The 17176-nt window shown below is 49.1% G+C and overlaps 1 protein-coding gene across 2 annotated transcripts in view; it reads right to left on the reverse strand.

Annotated features, from left to right (window-relative positions):
- Nucleotides 1-17176, reverse strand: part of LOC102506353 (phospholipid-transporting ATPase IB) — a 416600-nt gene that overhangs the window by 300381 nt on the left and 99043 nt on the right. For both annotated transcript variants that reach the window (XM_032496428.1, XM_032496427.1), the window contains exons 20-24: nucleotides 14775-14844; nucleotides 13187-13271; nucleotides 11846-11985; nucleotides 10284-10422; nucleotides 1871-1935 (exon numbers count right to left, since the gene is read on the reverse strand). In XM_032496428.1, coding sequence (XP_032352319.1) covers nucleotides 1871-1935; nucleotides 10284-10422; nucleotides 11846-11985; nucleotides 13187-13271; nucleotides 14775-14844 — 499 coding nt within the window. The remainder of the gene's footprint in view (nucleotides 1-1870; nucleotides 1936-10283; nucleotides 10423-11845; nucleotides 11986-13186; nucleotides 13272-14774; nucleotides 14845-17176) is intronic.

The raw sequence follows: 17176 nt of genomic DNA on the forward strand, positions 1-17176 counted from the left end.
GACCAGAGGGAGACAGACAAAACATAAAGTCTTTCACACACCCACAAAAAAAGAGTCAACATCCTAATTTTAAAATGGGCAAAGGACTGAACAGACGTTTCTCCAAAGAAGATACAAACGGACAATAAGCACTCGAAAAGGCGCTCAGCATCGCTGCTCCTCAGGGACATGCACAATCGAAACCACCGAGACACCACCTCACACACCTCAGCATGGCTACTATCCAAACTCAAGCCAAGGAAAGCCCAGAAAATAGCAAATGTTGGCAAGGATGTGGAGAAACTGGAACTCTTGTGCACAAAGTGAGGTGTGTGGAACAAAGCATGGTGGCTCTTCAAAAAGTTAAAACCTAAAATTACCACGTGACAAAGCAGTTTCACTTCTGGGTGAAATATATACCCCAAAGAACTGAAGGGTCTCAAAGAGATATTTGTACACTCAGGCTCATCACAGCCTCATTCACGATGACCAAAAGGTGGAAGCGACCCAAGTGTCCATGGAACACAATGTGGCCCATCCACACACTGGAATGCTACTCAGCCGTGAAAAGGAAGGAAATCCGGACACCTGTCACAGCACGGATGGACCTTGAGAACGTGATGCTCTGTGAAATGAGAACACACTCAATGCCACTGAAATAGACACTTAAAAATGGTTAAGGTGGTAAATCTTAGGTGTATTTCCCCTACATATATAAACATTATATAAGTATGTTTCTGTAATATATTCCCATATTTGTATAAATACAGTTTCATATATGCTTTATGTATAATACATATTACTTCCAAGGATGGGAAGTTCTAGAGAGAAAAATAGAGGCAAGTGGGATGGGGGCTCTAGGGGAGGTGGGAACACTTGGGTGGGGTGAGGGTTTTCCTCGCTCCCCCAGAGCAGGTGATGATTAGTGTCCAGGAGATGAGGGGTGACCTGGGGCTGCTGGGCTTCTTGCACACAGTGGCCCAAAGCTGAGGGGCGCACTGGGATAACTCCTGAGGCTCTCGAGCCCGAGGAGGGCATCTTGCCAGTGGGGCCTCGGCGGCGCACGGATTCTCCCTGACTCCTGCCTTTGGAGTCCTGAACTGGTTGGGTGCCCTGGTCTTGACAGGAGGACTCATGGCCCCACCGTCTGCAAGTACAGAAATCTCTGGACTGTACCTCCCCCTTTACAAGTGTCACCAACCCTGTCACTGGTCCTGGCACTGGCATTTAAATATGATGGAGTGACAGCAAGTGTGGCCGAGGGGGCCTGCCAGTGACGCACTCGTTCACCGTCCTGACAAATGGAGTCTTGGTGTTTAGCTCATGTCTTCCCGTCAAACCACCAAGCAGGTCACTGCCCACTCTCAACTCTCAATCCAGCTCCCAGCCAGGGTCGCCTCAGTGGCTTCGGGCCATGACAGGGCGGGTGAGCTGGTGGCACTGGGACGTGAGGGAGCTCGGTGCCTACGCATCCCATTACCAGCTAAACGCAAACAACTCCTGACATTTGACTCTCACCCTTACTTCAAAATCTGTGCTAGAAAGAAAACCCTAAGCATCTCCTTAGCAACCACACTGGAGACATCCATCACCACTGAACGCAAGTCATAACCGGAAGTCAGACAGGATTAAATCTGTCCCGTTTTACTGCACAATTCCAGGTGAGCAAAATAGAGTGCTACCAGAAGCAACGCTCGGAGCTTACTCTTTTGATGTTTAAAGATAGGACTTAATGACATCTATACAGAAACTAAAACAGAAAACACACTGAGTAGTTTCATCTACTGCTTTTTGATTAAAAAAAAATTAAACCCTGATCACCAGCCATAGTGGAAATAAACCAAGGGTTGAACACAGTTATAGCAAATATAACTTTGGCAAAGCTACTTACATCCAAAGAATCCTCCTTCAATAGGATAAGGGCCATATTCTGTGATACCAGCCGGCAGGAATAACCTGAAATAAAAGAAATGACAACACACATGAATTTACCAGCCCCCAGGAACTCACCATGTTCAATGCTTATCTGAAGTCAGCCTCCCTTCCTGTAGCTTCCTCACTAGCACGTTGTGCCTATGGGTTCACATAGAGGCACTGCACAGGAAAGGGGGCAGGGAGCGTTTCCATGGACTGCGACTCTTGCAGACATGCGAACAGAACCGCCTGGAAGGGCTTCACAACTAATGGCTGAAATAAGTACTCGTCAATTTTCTGCAGATTTTCCTTTATCCCTGTAATCCTTGTAGGATATGAGCATGAGCTGTGGGCTCTCTAAAATAACAGCTAACACTTCAGGAAGACACGCGGAATCAAACGATGCTCCCAAGCGGCATAAACGTGCCTCCTGGAATATCAAGACCCTCACTTGCTTTTTAAAGCAGCAGGTAATTCTCACAGCAGGCGTCAAAGGAGTCCTAGGATTCAAGGATGGAGTCATTTTTCCTGCAGAAGCTCAGATCCATCCCTGTTTCAAGAATGAAATCTGTGTTTAAAAAAATAAAAGTTTGGAACAACAGTGTCCCAGTACTAATCCTTAACGCTTCCCATCACATTTTCAGACCACAGCATCTCTGCGGGTTAGGCAAGCCGCCCTTTCCCGCGTCTCCTGCGCGGCAGGCACATTTCCTACAGAGCCCTTTGCTACTCAGACTTTGTGGTCCACACGTGACAGCTGGTGACACCCTGTGACACCACAACCAAGGTGAGAGCCTCTGCTGGCTCCTGTTCAAATCCCCACACCCAGGGGTGCCGGCCGGGGCCCTTCTTTCCAACCCACCTCCACCCTCGGGTGACCCTTGAGAGAGCTGGCACCAACATGGGCTTTCCACCAGCCCCATCTCCATCTACCTCACTGAGAAAAGGCAAGAAAAGAGTCCTTCCACCTAGAAACGTGGCCCTTACGACCCTAATGGACCAACGATCACAGACACGGGACCAAACAGCATGAAGAGTATCAACCCTCGGGCGAGGACGCAGGGGACCGTCCCAGGGAAGGGCCGGAACCACTGCTGTGCTCGGGCAGCAGGAGCCTGCGCTTTCTCCCAGGAACAGTCCAAACACCTGTTTCCACAGCACCTGTGTCTACCCGACGAGGAGACAGGCTTTTAACTGATGGACGAGTCACGGAATTGCTGCGTCTGTGTCCTCTTTTCATCCTTAAGAAACCTACTCACAGGCACAAAATAGAATTTGACAGACAAAAATTATGCTCAAAATGCTAACTATCTGAGAAATGCAAATCAAAACTAACAAGGAGGTATCACCTCACACTGGTCAGAAGGGCATTAAAAAGTCCACAAATGATAAATGCTGGAAAACGTGTGGAGAAAAGGAACCCTCCTGGTGAGATGCTGGTGAGAATGTGATCTGGCGCAGCCACCGTAGAAAACAGTACGGAGATTCCTGTAAAAACTAAAAACGAGTTACCGTATGATCCAGCAATTCCACTCCTGGGCATATGTCCAGAGAAAACTCTAATTCAGAAAGATACATGCACCCCCATGTTCACAGCAGCACTATTTACAACAGCCAAGACATGGAAGCACCTAGATGTCCATCCACAGATGACTAAAGAAGATGTGGTATATTTACACAATGGAATACTACTCAGCCGTAAAAAGAATGGCTTTACAGCAACATGGATGGACCTAGAGATGATCATACTGAGTGAAGGAAGTTAGACAGAGAAAGAAAAACACCATATGATATCACTTCTATGTGGAATCTTCAAAAATGACACAAATGAACTTATTTACAACACAGAAAAGAGACTCAAAGACATAAAAAACAAACTTGTGGTCAGTTACCACAGGGGAAAGGAATAGAGGGGGTTAAGTTAGGAGCTTCAGATTAAAAGATGCAAACTACTATAAACAAAATAGACAAACAAGGACCTACTATATATTCAGTATCTTGTAATAACCTACAATGAAGAAGAACCTGAAAGAGAACATACACTTGTATAACTGAACCACTACGCGCTACATCAGAAACTAACACAACACTGCAAATCAACTGTACTTCAATTTAAAAAAGAAACATAAATTAAGATGATGAAACCCTGGCTTTTCTGGGGTGGGGGCGGCGGGAGAAAACAAGCGATTGTTTTGTTTATTTTGGAATGTGTGAAGCGTATCCTTCACAAATGAGTGTCATTTGTGAGGATCATTTTGTAAATTACCTCAGAACACAAACTTTAAAGCACAAAATTATGGCTCTTACTTAATTCAACTTTTTTTTAAAAGCAATACCATAAAGACCTAGACCAGGCAGTTAACCACAGTTATCTCAAGGGAATGAGGTTACTTCACTGGTTAAAACCGCCACATATAATTTTAACAGCTAAAACAACTGAGTAATTTAAAATCACAGGGCCACGTGGGCAAATACCTGTTAAGCCTCTAAGAGGACGAATAAAGTGAGGAAATAAGGCACAGCTTTCTGCACATTTTCAAACTTGCTCGGGTCCATGTTTTAACAAAACTGATGAGTAAAAATGAGCTTTCCCCAGAATGCCGTTTAATGTTCTACCTGGCGGGACAGAAATAATTGAGCTCTTTGCTTCCCACTAAAATTTTACCAATGGATTCTTCCCTCCTAGAAATTCTTAGACTACGTGCAGAAGGGAGGCCTCTATTTCGTTCTCACTCACAGACGGGAGATCGGACTCTGATCACCACTCTCCGCATCAGGCTCCCTCCTCCTCGGCCCCGGAGGCTTCCCACAGCTCCACGCAACGCAGACTGCTACAGACTTAGCACAGCGAGCGCAAAGGGCCTGCTGGCCGGCGGCGGCCTGGACGACAGCTGAGGAAGTCGGCGGTAATTTCTAAACCGTCACTTGCTGCTTTCTTTCCTAGTTTGCAATTTATTTATATTTTGCAATTTGATATCTGCAAATTTTATATTTAAGCAAAATGTCACTTGACAAGAGAAGCTGCGTAAAGTATTACGGAAAAACTCCAAGTATGCTTCTAGCCGTTACAGGGAGAGGGTAATACATAAAGCCACCGACACCTTCATGGATTTAAATACACAAAATTCAAGGTTTCTGAGAAGAAACAGGTTCTCTTTTTTTATCAATTTGGAAAACGAAGCAAGATTGTGCTCAGAGAATTATCACACAGAACACTTGCTCTAGGCAGACCATGGCCGTTTAACACAGTTAAACATGACTTAGCTAATGTGGCAAATTAAGCTATGTCAACCCAAGTTTGTGTGCTTGATTCCTAATGTTTTTGGATAAAATGAGATCAACTCTTGGAGAGAAGCCAGGTATGAAGCGTCGATCCACACTTGTAAACTGCGGTCTAGTCCTCTAATCTCACAATCTAACAAAACGACCATAAAGCGGCCGAGGAGGGAGCCTCTGGGATTTCACATCTCACTGCAGCTGCAGTGAACGGCACACCACAAAGGCGCTCAGTCTTTCTGCTACCTGAGTGTAATCAACACTCAAAGAAATCAAAACATTACAGGGTCTGTGGTCCTCAGAGCAGGACTTGATTTCACGAAAGTAAAATAATCATTCACACTAGAAAGTATCACCCAACCAGACCTCTCAGAACCCGCCATCAGGGCCTCTATTTTTAAGATAAGATATCGTCAAAGACATCCAGACCTAGACCTCTTTGGAGATTGTCTTGTAAGGGTTAGGAACAGCTTATCCTTACTAATCACACATCTAGGACCGACCAAGCTCCCCGCCCGTGGGATTCAACTTGGTTCCAAATCCTGAACAAGTGTGTTGCTGGTTCTAACTAATTTCAGGGAGACTGTCACTCAATGTTTGACTGTGAGTGTAGGGAACACGTTGCAGACATCAGGCCCAGGCGATGAAAGATGAACCCTTCATCTCCTCCAGGCTGCAACAAGGATGCTCAGTGCAGTCCTTCCTCATCAGAGAACCAGGACCCTGAGGCTCATCCACAGAACCACACCTGGGCACCTTCCCCCTCCAGATCCCCGGACCCTGAGCACCTCCCCCTCCAGATCCCCGGACCCTGAGCACCTCCCCCTCCAGATCCCCAGACCCTGCTCCATCCCAGGGAGGAACACGCGGCCTCAGCCTGACCACGTGATCTCCCCATAACTGAGCCATCATTCTTCTTTTGTTTGTTTAGTTGCTTTACACAAATCCCGAGGCTCACGTTCTAAACCTGTCTCATCCGTGAAGCCTTCCCCGGCCTCTTGGACTTGTGTCTTCCCTTCTGGGGAGTGAGCATTATGTATCACAGTTTTGTGCTCAGATTTTCAGCATCCTCTCTCCTGTGTGGTCCAAGCCAAGTTGCTTGCTATCTCTGTGCCCCAGTTCTATCTTTAAAAGGGAGATAACACCTGTCTCAATGGGAAGTAAATACAAAACTTACACAAAGGACTTAGGTGTAATACGTCACACGCTGGGCTAACACTTATAGCACAACTACCACTAACGCCAGACCTGCTTGGCATCCTCACTGCACAACTGGTACCTTCTCATCTGTTTCGTTCCTGAGTTGGTCTCCTAATTAACTTAGACCCCAATTACGGATTGTAAGTTCCCCAAGCCTACAGGGGAGCATCTGGCAACAAGGGAGCTGCAGATAATCAAGAAATCCCATACCTGACTCTTCCGTGAACAACACTGGAACTGGAACGTGGCCACCTTCCCCCAGGACCCCCTGAGAACCCGACCAACAGTCAAGAATAGGACAGGTAAGTCTACATTTTCTTACTCTCAGAAACGAAGCTTCTAAGACTACAGAAGCGTTTTGAAGGTATCAAATGATGGGCAACAAAATGCAGGGGGAGGGGCAGTGGGATCCCAACTCAGACGGTCCTCAGTGAAAGCGACCCTCAGCGTGATGACTTTAAAATGGAATATGCACTGGGTGTTGTTCTCACGCCTCCTACCTCCGTTAGAAAAAACTGAGAGTCCGAAAACCCCACATCCACTGTCCGACTCTGTGACAGATGCTTCACCCAGTCGTAATAAGGAAACAGGGACTACACGACCCACAAAGCCCACAGCTGGAACTTCACTTCAGACTGGCAGATGCCAAACTTTTAAGCTGAAAAAGAAAATGGCCACCTCCTGGAAACACAGCTCATTAGCATAAACCCAAGCACAGAACAGCGGGGTCCTGGCACTGCGCCAGCTCCAAAGGACCTCAAAGCCACAGGCAGGATGACTGTATCCACATAACACTCCAGGCTCATGAGAGACACAGATATCCCCAAACTTGGTGGGACAAATGTATCTATTTTCAAGGCATGAAACAAAAGTTACACTTTAAATAAATTCTGAAACTGTGATGGATGGATGGATGGGCAGACAGATGATGGATAGATAATGGATGGATAGATGGATGGATGAATACATGGATAGACGGATGGATAGATGGATAAATGGATGGATGAATGATGAATGGACAGTGGATGATGGGCAGATGATGGATAAATGATAGAGAAACAGAGCAAATGCTGAAGAGAAACAGCAGCACCAGGCACCAGACGTCACCTCTAAAGGGAAATAAGAAAATTGTCAGAGTCAACAATTATAAGACACCCCAATTCCAGGGCAATGAAGCATGAAAACAACACGCGTCTTAGAATGGATGAAATACTATTTCCTCCTCCCAGGTCTTCTAACTCAAGTTTCAGAGAAGGGTCTTCATGAAAGCTCCGTGAATGCGTTTAAAATGAGCCCTACACCAGAAGTCACGAGCCCCGAGACCCAGCAGCACGTAGCGCGGTCATTAACCAGAGCGCGCGACCCAGTGAACTCCGCACCGCCCACCGCGAGCCCTAGGACTGCTCACACATGAGGACCGAGGGCCGTGCCGGGACAGCCCCGCAGCAGAGCGCCCGGCGCTCATCCCAACCGAGCTGCTGGGTACCTGCCCTTCTTCCCACATGTCCCCTGGGAAAATGTACAGAGAATGCGCTCAAACGGACAGCACATCCAACCGGGAGGATGGGAGACACGTCAGTAAGAGTGCACGTTACTGAGGGAGCGAGGAATGTGGACTGGAACCCCAGCTTATAATCCACCCTGCGTGCGGAGCGCGACGCCAGGCTGCTCACCGCCGTCGCCCGTGGTCCGACACGGACAAGTCGAACATCGCATCTGGAGCTCTGCACTGAATCATCTGCAGGCTCAGCAGACACCCTAACTCAGAAAACGACACTGGACCCTCAGCATCAGCCAGGGCTACAAACCTGAGTTCTGAACACAAAGGGAAAAAGTCATTCAGACACGGCTCTCTCACAGAACATCAGCCCCCTGGCTGTCGGAAGACACGCAGCACCCAAGACATGTCTGACTTCCACGGATCCGCTCTTGAGAACTGAGTCTAGAAAAGCTCCAGGATAAATCAGACTTTGGCAAAGTCATCAGCTCTAAGCAGAAGGCGTCACCTTCTAGTGGTCTTGGGGAGCACTCACTTTAAAATGTCAATTTTAAACTATCTAACGGACGTGAGTGCTTCCAGAACCAAAACTACACACGTTGCTACGCCTTCTTCAAAAAAAACCACAAAATAATAAAGCTGTTAATGGGAAAAGAAACTGTGGACAGGTATCAGTTACCTTGCAAGACTCCGAGAAGCCTCATTCCACAGACGAGTAAAACCTTCCCTCAGGGACAACAGGCCACCCGTGTTTTCTGGGTTTATTTTTGGCCTTTTGCTTTCATTTGAGTTTATCCAAACTTAGCTGGACCCTGATGAACGCAGGCATAAGGCAACCGGACAGGGGATGTGCTCCCAAGGGCGGGACAGCTGCGCCGTCAGGGCACTGATGTTTCTCACGGCAGACACAGGGGAGAAGGCTCTGGGGAGCTGAGGGCTGCGGCCGGGGCCGGGGTGGGAGGGCACCGGCCCCGGAGGAATACTCCAGACCTGACCGTGACGGGACAGCCGGTCACTGACAGTGCAGTTTCAAGCTGATGGGCCACGCACTTCTTTCTCACTGCCCTGGGAGAGCAGTGAGCTGCTTTAATACCCCTGAGCGGTAAGTATTTCAGGGCAGCAGCCGGCTTCGTGTGCCCTGTATGAACAGCAGGAGCCACCTGCCACTAGCAGGTGTTTCATGCCAAAATTACACGGGAAATAATACCTATACACAGAGAGACATTACACAAAAAGCAAATGTGCTACCCTTCACCGATAAAACGGCTGCCGGCATCACCGAGGGCTGTCAGCCACAGGTCTGCAGTCTAGTAGTGGTGCCGGTCAACACAGGAACATCTCACCCTTCTCCAGGAACACGTGTCTCGGAGACAGCAAGCACAAAGTTCACACTGGTGCTTCAGAGACTGCGCGTACATCACTGGTGACGTATCAGTCCCTGGTGACTTTAATCTCCCTTGTCTGTGAGTCCAAAAATGCATCTGATTAGCTATAGCCTAGGTAAAAGCTGATTACACGGCTTCTGTCTATTAGAAAGAAAAAGGTAAAATCCACCCCAGACGGCCGGTATTGTCGACCACGGAAGTTCTCGGAGAGACAGAACTGATTCAAAGAGAAGGCTGAAGGAAAGGGACCCACTGGACTCAGGTGATAATGTTCCAGGAGACTCCTCTGAAGAGGACACCAGTTGCTCAGATTCAGACGTGCCAGCATGTTTCTTCCTCAAGTGAGCTATGGCACTGAGTTTAGTTCCATAAATACGTTAGAAGCCATGTGATCCTAACTTACTCATCTTACCACGTACACACCAGGGCTTGGGACCCCACAAGGGTGACAGAAGTACCAGATAACTTTAAAAAAAACTCAAAAAATCAAAATTAGAAAATGTGCCTCCTTAACACTAAAAGAGCTATTTGGACTTAAATTCCCTTTCTTCCATTTTCAGGTCTGCGATGCTTAGCAAGCAAAGAGGCTGCCAGTCCAGACGGGGAAGAGAAAGATGCAAGACTCTTAGAAAAACCTACCAATTGGTAAAAATCATTAAAATGGCTATAATTACATAAAACAATGATGCATATTTAAACTTAGTGAAAACATGCTCCTAGTCTCTTACACTACATTTTTGTGAAGCAGTAAGAAACTCAAACTCTTGTCAACTCCTGAATTCTCTATCCTATGTACGTGTCTCTAATACTCTTCAGGAAAGCATCATAGTTTTAATGTTTATAACAGGCAGATAATCCTCATCAGAGCATCTTCATTTGATTTTGGGAAACTTCTCCTGGCCCTGTGAACGAAGAGTTCCATAGAACACCATCCGTCAGCGCGTTTGAGCAGCCCAGAGGCACTTATACAAAACACTTTAAAGACATAAAACAAAAATCAGCATCAGGAAATTATATTCTAAATGAATTACCTATGTTAATTGCAGTTTCTTGTTTGTCTCCTGTCAACACCCATATTTTAATTTCTGCCTTCAACAGAGTCGCGATGGTCTCGGGCACGCCTGCCTGAAGGCGGTCTTCTATGGCCGTGGCTCCAAGGAGCAGTAGATTCTAGATTGGGAAATGTTTTCAGTTAAAGATTGGTAGACACTGAAGATCGGCATTAACAGGACAAAGCTTTTGACATAAGAAAGGCAGTCAGAATGCTGTGAGACAGTGATCTTATTTCCTCTCCATTGAACCTTTGTCTGCAGATAACTGATGATACAGCCACACGTGTGGCATTCCAAACCAGCCGCAAAGGAGAGAGCATAGCTCAGACCTTACCAGGAACGAGGTCCTGGGCTCCATCCCCAGTCCCTCCGTTAAAAATAAATAAACGTAATGACCCTCTGCCCAATAAAAGAAAAAAAAAAGTCAAAACCATCCACCAGGCTAGACCGCCTCCACACACAGGCCAGCATCTAGTTCTGGGTGCCCGGGTGCTCTGCAACAGGACCCATTTGGCAGCAGAGCACATGGGCGAGTTATCCCAGGAGTATCAACAGGACTGAGCTGCCCTCCCGTCCACTAATGAGCAGAGGACAATGGTATTGTGAACACATGAGAGAAACAGACTTGGTAACCAGAAAAGCCAACACCTCCTGGGCGCACGCGCTCTGCACGCCCGGGGCTGCCAGGCACTGAGCCTATTATATGCTTTGTTCTGATTCTAATAGTAATTTTGGATATTTCCAGTGAAGCAGGGCAAATGAACACCTGAACTCAGTTCTACCCCTACCCAAATTCCAGTGAAATGGCAAACGAGTCAATAAAAAAACTGAGTATAAAAAAGCAAATGGTAATCTCTTTTTAAAAAGGAATTTAAAAAAAGCAAACAAGTGATGACTTTGGAGCTATGGAGACTGGAAAACGGATGGACCAATGTCTGCCGACGTGAAACAGAAAAGGCTGAGATCCGGCTCCCACATTCAAGGCAATCAATCTGTGAAAAGCTGCCTAATGTCTTGGCATGAACTGAAATGACAAAATCAACACAGGCAATTAGAGGGGAGGGTAGAGCTCAGTGGTAGAGCGTCTGCTTAGCAGGCACGAGGTCCTGAGTTCCATCCCAGTACCTCCATTAAAAAAGAAAAATTACCAGAACAGTAAGTGTGATTATATTTAGTGTGTGCAATGTCCGCCCAGCCTCCGCATTCCGACAGCTCGGGTAACTCAGTATGGTCAGCTAATCTCCTGAAGCCTCAGCTTAGGCAAACCCAGAAAGTCGCTGGTGACGTTTTTGACCTGCTACTTCGTAAGACATCATTAGTGCTTGGCGGAGGGTGGCTAGACCCTTCAGAGACCCCACAAGAACTAAGTGTTTCTTAAAGCGAAGGAAGAAACGATTAAAAGCTAATGGTTAGTTAAGATACTTACAAGAGAAGAGACCACCGCTCTAGAGCAAAAGGAATGATTCCCGTTCAAAGACTGTTCAACAGGTGGTTCTCTCAGCCCCTCCCTGGCACCTGACGCCTCTGTCGCGTGCAATTACCTTCTCAATGATCTCGTAACACTCCTCCAGACGCTGAGCTCGGTCCTTCAGGATCGTGCTGGCTTCCTGATAGACTTTGAGCCACTCCTCGTACTCACTCTCAGAGAGGTCGGCGTAAGCCACACAGAGAGTCCGCAAGCCTGCAAAACAGCCGCGGGCCCCCCGTGACGCCACTAGTGACGGACAAGCAGGACGGCTCGCCCCCCACCCCGGTGGCCCCCCGCGGCCCCGCGTCCTACACGCACACACGAAGAAATTAAGGCAACTGACTACTCTGCAGGTCACTCTAGTTCAACTTCCACATATTTCAAAAGAGAATTTAAAAGCATCTCCACCGCTTTGATACAAACCACCTCTTCTACAGACGCTGACAATACAGAAGCCAAGAGGGTGAATTCCCGCAGCAGACGCCCAGGAGCCGAGCGCGAACCATGCGCGCGAGCACGGGGCGGGCACCAGCAGTCAGGGCCACAGGAGTCGGCTTCCGGACAGCAATGAAACCCCAGCGTGCTATCGCGTGAAAACCCGAGGCTTTCAAGCAGCCACGCCCGTGTGTGCACGTGCGCGGGCGCCGACGTACGTGCGTGCGCGGGGCCGCAGGCGCCCAGACCCGGAAGCAGTAGTCAGCACTCAAGCGGGGCTCCAACTCTGATCGTGTTCACGGGCCGGAGAGCCGGACGGGAGTGCTGTTTAAAGACTGCAGAGAACCCCTTCCTGTTCTCTGTGGGGCCGATGAATTAGTCCCTTAAGTCCAGGGCAAGCCAAGGTCAGAGGAATGAGGAGAGAGACAAGGAGGTAACAAGGCAGTAATAACTAAGAGAGGACTCTGCGTCGGAATCTCAGCCTTCGCTGCCTACTGCATACTGTGGGGTTTTTCCCCCAGCAGAGTTGTCCATTTAATTATCATAATCACATGGGTCTGCTGGACACCGGGATCATGTGTGGACGTACCCATCAGGATACACAGCAACGTCAGGCTTGGGCCACCAGAGCAGACATGACATTAACACGTGCACTATTCACACCGGGGGCTGAAGGTGAGCAACCAGGGTTGTGAGCAGGCCTCCGTTCTCCCCAGCGGGACTGGCATGTCTGGTTAAGAGTTGGGGGGGGTCTCATACAGGTAACAGAACGTGGCCTATGGCCACACCTCTTGCAACTGCCCCGGGCACGGGATGTAGAGGGTGGGGATAGGGGTGGGCACCAGAAAAAGACATGCCCGTGAAGCAAGCCAAGCGCTGCATAGAAATGACCCGTCCCTTCAGAACACGACGGCTGGCCCCAGCGCCACCAGACCGTCCAACTGCAGTCGGAGAAACCGCATCTCCTGATTCCCCTTACCTTCCGTGGCAAAATACTCCAGGTGGCATAATGTTTCCTCCATGTATTTTGAATCTTTGGAAAGTCTCTCAAAAATGACATTATCCTAGAAAGGAAGGAAACATCGTGACTGGCACACCCTGGGGTCAGCTGACCTGCCAGCCAGCACTGCAAACCCGGCTTTGTTTCCGTGGTGTTTATGCCGAGGGCGTGAGGACACCTGTGTGGGCGAGTGCAAACAGTTCTGGGCTGGATTCAGTCCTGAGCTTTGGAAAACAAGTAGGGTGTGGACCTGCGTCCACACAGGAGCAGGCTGGGGAGGACCGCGGTGTCAGGAGACTCATCGGGGGACAATGGGGCCCACCTTCACCCACATTTGCAGAGTGCCTCCCAGGGTCTGATGCCTTTTGCAGAAGTGAGACGCAGAAGACGCTCAGCCTGCCCTGCTCAGGTGCACCCTCCCTTCCTGCCGCTGTAGGGGGCCCCAGCCAGGGAGGGCATGGCCCACGGGGCTCTCAACCCGGCTCAGCTGAGAACACGCTGCATGGACAGCCCATCACCCTGGGACCACGTCCATGACCGACAGGCAGGGCCGGGAGCTGGAGACTACAGGTCATGCAGCAGGTATGTTACAAACTGCACTACTGGAGGCCCCCCAAATACTTCTAAGATACCCAGTTTGGCAGAGGCAGGTTAGAAGAGAACTCGATCCTATAAAAAACAAAAAGCACCACTGCAGGGCTTCCCACCCCCCCGGGGTCTGCGGCCGCCCCCACCTCTGGGCCAGGCGTGGGCCCCTTCCGGACGTGCAGTGGTCCTGAGAGCAGAACGGCAAACAAGCAAACCAAAAGTTAAGGCAGGGGGTTATGGGGGGACATAATGCAGGTGGCCTTGATGGGTCCAGATACGATGCCTTTAGAAGTCACACGTATTACTCACATTTTAAAAGCTCTGGTCACAATGTACGCAGATAATTCTTCCCCTCATCGGGAAAGACTGGGAAGATTTCCAACAAGTCACTGACCCTGGTGTACCTTCACAGCCCGGACAGTCTCGTAAAATGAGGTTAGTAACTCTTTCCCTCAACACATAAGACCACAGTTTAACAGAACACAGTTTTGCAGGTCAGACCCATAAACAGTGTCAGCTTCCCTTAGAGACATAGGACATTCAGCTTCGATTGCCAGGAGGCAGCAGGACAGAAAGCTGAGCACAGGTGGACACTGCCTCACACCTGCCACACAGCCTCCGCCGCGAACACGACCCCCATGACGGACGCTGAGGAGAGCTGACAGAAGTGTACGTGTCAGAGCACTTAGAAGGTCATCGGTCAGTACCAGTGACCACATCTGCCGTCGTCACAACACAGCGCTGGTAAAGTGGGGATCAGAATTCACACCCCAAGGCTTCTGCACGACACAGCCAGCTACAGGTTCCCACCCCGCCACTGCTGCACGGCGAGCCCTCCACTGAAGGAAGCCCCACGATCTCAGGTGGGCTTGTACCCCTAAGTCAGCTTCAGGCCGACGGGAAGAGCCTTCCGACCCTGGGCAACCATCAGGGAGGCGGAGCACGGCCGTGAGGGAAGCCTGGGGGCCTCAGTACTTACAGCCCCCTTACAGTAGAGCCGCAGCTGTCCCGAAGGGGTTCGCACGATCACGGACATTCTCTTTCTGTCGCTGCAAGAGTGAAAACAAAAAGGAAAGAGAATTGTTACTAGTATGTTCTCTAGGACCACGTCCTGTGACACACACCCAACAACCCAAAGGCGGTCTGGCCGCCGCCGAAACAGCCAGGCTCCATTCCCTCTCCCTTCCTCCTCCAAGCCAGACTCCAGTGTGCCGTCTCCCGCTCTCCTCCTTACATGTCAGGGGCGCAAGCCTGCTCCTGTCCCTGCCCTGGAAACTCAGCAGCACAGCTCTTCACGGCAGGACAGGCAGAGACGGAGGACGTGAGCACCTCCTCGTGCATCTAATTCACTTGTTTTTCATTGAAGTTTAGCTGATTTACAGTGTTGGGTTAGTTTTGGTGCACAGCACAGTGGCTCAGTTACACACACACACACATTCTGTACAAGGCATCGGATGTAGTTCTCTGTGCTGTTCAGGAGGTCCTTGCTGTTTCTGTATTTTACATATAGTCGTGTGTATCTGCTCATCCCAAACTCCCAATTTATCCCTCCTCTCTTTCCCCTTTGGTAACCAGAAGTTGGTTTTCTATGTCTGTGAGTCTCTTTCTGTTTCATAAATAAGCTAATTTTTTTAATTTCCCATATAAGTGAGGTCATATGGTGTCTGTCTCCGTTGACTTCTGACAATGCTCTGCTGAAGTCCTTTTCTTTATTTCACAGCTCAGAAATACTCAGTAACCTGCCCAGTAAGCAGCAGAGCGGAAGAGTCAGCATAAACCCACTTCATTCAAAGGCTCCTCGGTGCAGCTTCTTTTGACTAGAGTAGAAAGAAAGGACAAATTCCGCGAATACTCCTGCCTTAGCCCCGAGGTCACGTGGTCGCTCCCCGGCCTGCAGCACACGAGCCTCCTCCACACCTTCCATCAGGACCCCTCACTCCCTCACTCCTTCTCCACCCACCTCTGCAGCCTCTTCTCAGCTCCCAGGAGCCGTCTCCCACCAGAGGACTCAGCACCCCTGCCCATACCTTCTGCTCCACCCCTCCACAGACAGCATCTCGTCCTCCTGACCCACGGCCCCGCCACCATGGCCCCAGACCGCCCACCTCTTGGACCTTTCTACAAGGTGATTTCCGATGGACCATAGCCTCCTAAGAGCAAGGGACATCCCCTCTCTGGCTCTGTGTGAATTCCTGCATCCTAACCCCTGGCCCCCTGTCTGACCTGCATCTGAGTTCTCACTCCCAGTCAGCTCCCTAGCAGCCAGGCGCTCTCAGCAAGGTTGTTCACCCGGCATTTCAGTTTCTGAACGAGTAAAGCAGGTGGCCACCAACTACTTCAAAGGAGTGCTGACAGGCTTAAGTGGCATCTGGAAAAAGACAGGGCAGCTAAAAAGAAAAAGAACCACATCTACAACCACAAGTGAGCTCTCTGCTCCTTCCTAGGCTCCCAGAAGTTTTTAAAATACATCCACATGCCTTCATCCACATCTGCCTGTTTCCAGCTAACTCCCTTTTCTCCTCCAGTAACTGCTGGTCCCAGTTGATGGCTCTGCACAACAGCACAGAGATGTCAGAACAACAAAGCATGGGGCACATAAAGTCTGGAGAGACATCCAGTGTGTCCCCCCCTCCACACACGGGGACACTGTCCCCTAGACCAGGCACCTCCCTCTCCCACTGAATACCCAACCCAAGGGCTCCTGAGCCAGCAAAGGTCAAGTCTGTCATCCTAAAACTGTAACATGGGGCTGGAAAGCTTTTCCTACAAGAGGGTAAAAAAATTTATCTTTTCAAATAGCTTATAGCTTGCTAAATCAGCAAAAAAATTGTGAATCATTTAACAAAGGTTATAAAAACCTAACTTTAACAGGGATAGATGCTTTCAAGACACCACAGAACCTCGCTCTAGTAGTCACAGGTTGATGTTAAGAAGGAGGAAAGAAACAAAACATGAAGATACACGGGGTTTTTTACGAATGATCTAGGGAAACAGATAATCCAACAGATTATGCCGATGGTGAATTAATGAGCCACGCTGGGGGACAATGAGTCTGAATGTGCACAACAGCTGCCCTCCTCGGACCGAGCCTCCAGCGGGGCGAGCTGATCTCACTGGTCCTCATTTGTCTGTCTCTGGGTCTCGTGCTCAGATGGGGCAGGACCTCGCGGGACCCGGAAGACCCACAGAAATAATGCCCTCATCACAGACTGCAAACTACGCAGGCGTGTCGGCAGCAGCAGACACAAGAACACCAACCTCCGGAAATCTAAAGAAAAGGAGGATATGGAAGCATACATTTCATCTTAAAACACAAAGGAAACAACCCACCTCACTTTCTTCAATGAAAGTCACAAACTCCAGAGAGACGAGGGCTAGTGG

This window comes from Camelus ferus, chromosome 14 (genome assembly GCF_009834535.1).
Source record: "Camelus ferus isolate YT-003-E chromosome 14, BCGSAC_Cfer_1.0, whole genome shotgun sequence".
Lineage (NCBI taxonomy): Eukaryota > Metazoa > Chordata > Mammalia > Artiodactyla > Camelidae > Camelus > Camelus ferus.